The sequence below is a fragment of the Myotis brandtii genome, unplaced genomic scaffold (genome assembly GCF_000412655.1).
Source record: "Myotis brandtii unplaced genomic scaffold, ASM41265v1 scaffold973, whole genome shotgun sequence".
NCBI lineage: Eukaryota > Metazoa > Chordata > Mammalia > Chiroptera > Vespertilionidae > Myotis > Myotis brandtii.
The window spans coordinates 324,440-330,715 of record NW_005372038.1 but is presented as its reverse complement, the minus strand read 5'-3'; the positions used below and the strand labels follow the sequence as shown (position 1 = coordinate 330,715).

The following is a 6,276-nucleotide window of genomic DNA, read 5'->3' as shown; positions in this document are numbered from 1 at the left end:
GTCTCACCAGCTGAGTAATTTCGCCAATTCGGGGCGGGTGTTATTAGTTTCAGCTGCTTACTCCATTTGCTCCGGGACAAGACCTGGGACGCGTCTGCCTATATCACCGCCATCTTGCTTCTCCAGGTACATGCCCTTGACTGGAAATCAAACCCGCAACCCTTTGGTCCAGGGGCCAACACTAACCACTGAGCAAAAAATGGCCAGGGCAAGTGTTTGTTTTTTCGTAGGGCTATACACGTGGTATAACTTTTTTTATTTTATTGTGGTAAGAACACTTACCATGAGATCGTCCTTTTAAGATTTTCAAGTGTACAATACAGTTCTGTTGTCTACAGGCACAAAGTTGTACAGCAGAGATCCACAATTTACTCATCTTGCATAACTGAAATTTACCAAGATAAAAATAGTCACTTTGATCTGGCTAATATAGCAGTAAAGAAATAAAACAATCTTTTTTTTTAAAGTCTGTAAGTTTAGTACTCCAGTACTAGGATATTTTTTTCTACATTTCTGCAAAAGAGTTGAAAAAAATTGTATTATATAGTTTGAAAGAAGCTATAAAGTTTGCTAGAAAAGATTTACTAGTTGATTAGGTAAAGGTACTAACCACCCATATAACACCAGTAAATCACTACTATTAATCAATGCTTGGCCAAAATAAATCTTAACATTTTAATTCACTGACTGGCCTGAATAAGAATTGATTTGGTTTAACCTCATTATTGTTGAATCACCCTCACCCCCAAATGTTTAGCCAGTGGCAAGATCCACCTACCAGGGAAAAAGCAACAAAAAACAAATAGCTGTTTAACAGTAATTTCCTGGTTTCCAAGCTTCCCTCTAGCAGCCATAAAAAGTGAACTTAAAAGTGGTAGTGATTATTAGGGAAACAGAGAAGCAGTTAAAACCTGAAATGGTTCACTTATCTCAATTAGTTTTTACAAATAAATGTCTAGTTTAATAAAATTTAGTTCTACATGTAGTGAATATTCTTGAGAATTACATAATTTTAAGAATCAGTTGCCTTTATTATAGGCTTCCTAACCTCCCAGATATCTTAACAATATACCTATGGACCTATGAGACAGCCTCTCTAAAATCTTATGTTTAATTCTTTTCAGGATAGAAAGCATTTTTAAGAACCTGAACTCTAACTTCATAATCAAATATTTACTCTCCAGATGGCCAGTTACAAAGGGAGCTCTTCTTTAACTATTATGAGAAATTTCAAACACAAAAATTGCATAATTAACCCAAGTTTCAAGAGTTATAATTCAAGTTATTAGCATGCAGCTAGTCTTTCATTTATAAATTCCACCCCCCCTCCCAGATTATTCTGAGGCAATACTCAGACTTGTCACTCTAATGCAGTTTTATTCTAACAGCAGTTAGGTATCTAAACTCAGGTCCACCTGAAGTTTCCTAAATCTACATCTTCCCACACATCACTTGAAACTGCTTTTGATAATTGAGGCAGGAGAGAAGAGAAGTGTTCTGAATAAAGTTGTTCCAGCCTGGCTGGTATGGCTCAGTGATTGAGTGTGGACCTATGAAACCAGGAGGTCACGGTTAGATTCTTAGGGCACATGCCGGGGTTGCAAGCTCAATCCCCAGTATGGGGCGTGCAGGAGGCAGCTGATCAATTATTCTCTCTCATCATTGATATTTCTATCTCTCTCTTCCTCTCTGAAATTAATAAAAACATTAAAAAAATTTGTTCCAACTGAAGCTTAACATTCTGAGTAAAATGGGGAGAAATAAGACGTTGTCTTTTGCTATACTAGTTCTCCTGAATTCTTAGTTATTATAAATGGAAGTATAAATGGCTGCAAAGAGGTTTCATGTAAAATAAACCAAATCTGTCCCAGATTTAGAAGTCTAGATTAACAACACACCACTCTTCCCCAATGGACTATTTCTTTATACACAGAGATTTATGTCTGAAATAGGTTCTGAACCTTTGGTGTTCACATAAAAAAATCCTGGTTTGTTTGTATTTTTATTTCCAAAGCTAATTAAAAGGTTATGCCTTGATTATAGGTCCCAAAGAAATGAAAGATGTTTTAAATTCACAGGTCTTGAATTTCAACAGTAAAACAGATTCAATATTTTCATCTGTTCTTACTCAAGGCAGAAAACCACAATTAGTTTTGAATAAATATACACTGTATAAAAATGAATTCTAATAGTTTTTCCTCACTATGGAAATGATTAAGCTTTCTACCTTTGGTGTGAACAGATTTATCTCAGGAAGGAGGTAAAAATAAAGGGTCCAGAACAAACCACAGTACCTTTATATCTGTATCTCCTTCCCCAACAATTATAAATGGATAAAATTTGGTTATAATATCAGAGGAAGAGCAGGATGTCTTTTGTAGCATTAAGGGCAACTAAAGTGGTAATATGTAAGAAGTCTACCACTATATGTTTACACAATAGGTTGATTAAACATGTTAAGTCTTAAGGTTTTTTTTATTACCAGAAAAACTACTTCCTCATTAACTGGAAGATGCCTTCAAAAGATAGTGCAGCCCAGCCACCATAGCTCAGTGGTTGAGCATCGACCTAGGAACCAAGAGATCATGGTTTGATTCCTGGTCAGGGCACATGCCTGGGTTGCAGGATTGATCCCCAAGTGGGGAGTGTGCAGAAGGCGGCTGATCAATGATTCTGTTTCTCTCATCATTAATGTTTCTATCTCTCTCCCTCTCTCTCTTCTCTGAAATCAATAAAATAATTTTTAAAAAAGACGATGCAAACTTCTGCAGAACAGGTTACCTTCACCAGCCCAACCCCCAAAACAATAGCAGGGTCAGAGTATACTCTTTGATTATTTCTTACAGAAGATTGACAGGAATACATAGTAAGTGAATTATACTTGTATGATTTAAACAGACGATAAATACTGTTGACTTCAACATCAGTGACAGTGACAATTAGGTTTATCATTAATCTTTGGTTTAAGTTAATAACAAGCATCTCATTAAATTGCGTTAATTAGTAATGGAACTCAAGGGAAGGCAGTTTAAAATAAAAACAAATCAATTAGAAGCCTAAGGCAAATGTGCTTGTTTTAAAACCAAACAATTTCCAGACCCACATTCTCTAGACTACAATCTTCTAAAACACCCTTAGAAGCTAATTAGTGAACCATTGACAACAGTTGAAGATACAAAACAATCATTTGCTGTGACTTATATATATTTCAGAAATGTTAGCATGTTTGAAAAATGTTGAAGAGGGGGTTAATGCCATATTTTTAAGTAAAATAAACCTTTACTTAAAACAACTTGTAGGCTGCACAAATTGAGAATTCAGGAGGTTAGCAGAGAAGATAAACATTAGAGGAAGGTTGTCATAAAGATCAGCACACTACTGTTCATCTTTTTCTTTTTTTACTAAAGTTGTCAGATGCCAACTTGTAGAGCAAGCACTTACAAAACCAGCTCCATGTCTATTATGAAGCAGAAGCCTTAAATAGTGCACTGATTTGGAACTCATTAATATCAATCATCTTGAGAACAGTACACTGAAGATAGAATATATTATTTGCTATGGATGCCATACCAATTCTTTCAACTGTTCAAGTACCTTGAGTTCTGGGGTATTTTGACCTGGGGTATAACTGAAGGTGGGCAAGGACAAACTGATTCACATGCATAAATAACCATTTTAAAAGGCAATATAAACACGTTTTGTGGCAATAAAAGGACACTTTAAAAATAGCTTTGTCAGTTGAGCTACAGCAAAGCATTCCATGATGAATTACCCCTCAGAGGAGAACTGATGAATACAGAAAAACTTGTGTCCTTTAGGTAGATGAAAGGGAGAAGATAGGCTGATAAAATATGTCTCACAGAAAGTTAGAGATAAGGCGGGCCTGGAGAGATACAAGATAAGTCTAAAAACAAAAATGGAAAGATGTGACAACTATTGGAAGTATAGGACAATGATAAAGTAAGTCTAGATTGAAGTTCCATAAGGGAGTGAACAGATTTAAAAAAACAGAAATACAACCTAAAAAGGATCATTCTCAAGGGAAAAAAAGAGATATGGTAGTATGGATTGCAATGTCTTGAGATTAAGTAACATTTCAACTGGCTCTGCCAGTTCATGCTATAAATTCACATGCTTTTGCAACCCAAATACTAGTGAAAAAACATATTAAAACAATCAAATGTCTGGTACTCTTTGTTACCATGAAAAAGCAGAAATAAAGAAAATCCCACTCATTTTAGCAATTTTAAATGCTATTTTTTATTTACTGCTAACTGTGCAAAGGATACCAATTCAATACTGTGCAGTAAAAGTTACATAAATCCAACATTAAACAATAGCATATGGGATAAATCTAAAGCCGAGCACCATGTGCCTTCGAAACTGATAAATATCACAGAGCACAACTCAGTTCAGACTATTCTTAAGAAACCCGAAGAGCTCTCATTTAATATTGTTACCCAAAAACAAATGCTCTTTATTTTGCTTTATTTTCTAGAGAAAAGTGGAAGTTAATAGAATTTTTAGTTTAATCTGATGTGTGACATCTAAACCAAGGAAATAGTTCATATGACTTATTCCTTTTTATCAATTGACAAGCTGGCTGACAGGAAGACAGCTGAATACAACTAAATATGCTCAACATGAGGCTAGTTATACATTCATCTCAATTTCCTTATTCACAACCCAAAGTAATATTCCTTTCTTTTAAAGTACTATTTTAAATCAAAAGATAAAATAATCTTAAAGATGGATACAATAGTAACTACTCTAACCACCTAAATCACTTACTTAAACACTAACATAGAACAGTTTTTAAAAAAATCAAAAGATCAAGAAAAATGGCAGTGCAAGAATACATCATACTGCTGAATCTTACATATTCCGAGGTACAAAATGAGAAGGTGAGGGAGGTGAAGCAATATAGCCAACTGGACCTGGATTCATAGCACCATGAATGTGAGGAGAACCACCATATGCTGCACCAATGGGATGCCAGGGGGCAACATAGGAAAACTCCGGCATAACGGGAAGGCAGGAATCAAAACCCGGCAAAGTTGGCTGCCCACAGTGATCTGTCATCACTGGATAATAGACTGTTCCATGAGGGACAGATGCAGGGTCAGCATTTGGAAAAGTACCTGAAACAAATACTGCATTTAGTACACTTTATATACAAAGATTCATTAAGAAAATATAAATGAATGTTTTTACATGTAAAAATGAAATTAGCACTAACTATAGGAAAGATCACAGAAATTGCAGCAGGAGCACTTTAGATATGAAATCTGACTAAAACAGACTACTAAAAGATTATATGAACATTTCCTAATTGGAAAAAATTATACACATACATGTGCATGTATATAATATGTCAAATGTATTCTACCTAGTGTTAGCTATCTTTCTGGGATGATTTTGGCACCAACAGACTAAATACTTAAACATTTGCTAGAGTCCTTCTAGTCAACTAAATTCTAATAAGAGTTGCTCACAATCAAGTTAGCCAATAGTTTTCCAGTATAACACATACCATCAAGATGACTATTTTGTATTACTTTTGCAATTAAAAAAACTCAGTGTCTATATAGCTTTGTCTACACTTCAAAGTAGAGTTCTGAAGGGCATTTAAACATTTAAGTGCCACCTCTTGAATGTCATTAAGATCCTAGCATAAATTCAGTTTAACAGCAGTTTTATTACCATGAGTCCTTTTTAGTGGAAATAGATGTTGTTGTGACCTTGCTATATAGTGACTATATAAATATTAAACAAAAAGGAGTCCTTCATTACTTGGGATAACTTAGATTAGCTCATTCCTACCACTGTCTCATGGTTTACTATAAATAAAAAATAGCTCTATAAAAGTTATCGGGCACAAAAATGAAATAAAGGTTGATTTTTTAATTTTTATTACCATGGGCCACATCATACCACCATACTAGGAGTAAGATTCTATAGTGCTAATATTCCAAAACCATTAATATGCTTTAAAAGAGGGAGAAGAGAGAAACCAAGATGTTGGCATAGGTAAACACCGGAGATTGCTGCCTCGCACAACCACTTCAAAATTACAACTAAAAGACATAACGGACATCATCCAGAACCACAGGAAGGCTGGCTGAGTGGAATTTCTACAACTAGAAGGAAAGAGAAAAGCATACCGAGACTCAGAGGAGGTGCGGTGCTGAAGTAAATACAAAGGTGCGGAAGTGCATGCGGAGAGGGCTGGAGGCTGAGGACACGATTGTCTTTTTCAATCGGGAGGGAGTCTCA

The 6,276-nt window shown here is 35.3% G+C and overlaps 1 protein-coding gene across 1 annotated transcript in view; it reads right to left on the bottom strand.

Annotated features, from left to right (window-relative positions):
- Window positions 1-278: 278 nt before the first annotated feature.
- The window catches only part of ALG13 (ALG13, UDP-N-acetylglucosaminyltransferase subunit), an 87,659-nt gene continuing 81,661 nt past the window's right edge, over window positions 279-6,276 (bottom strand). Inside the window, 2 exon segments of the mRNA XM_005886343.2 lie at window positions 279-385; window positions 4,880-5,141. Coding sequence (XP_005886405.2) covers window positions 373-385; window positions 4,880-5,141 — 275 coding nt within the window. The 3' untranslated portion in view covers window positions 279-372.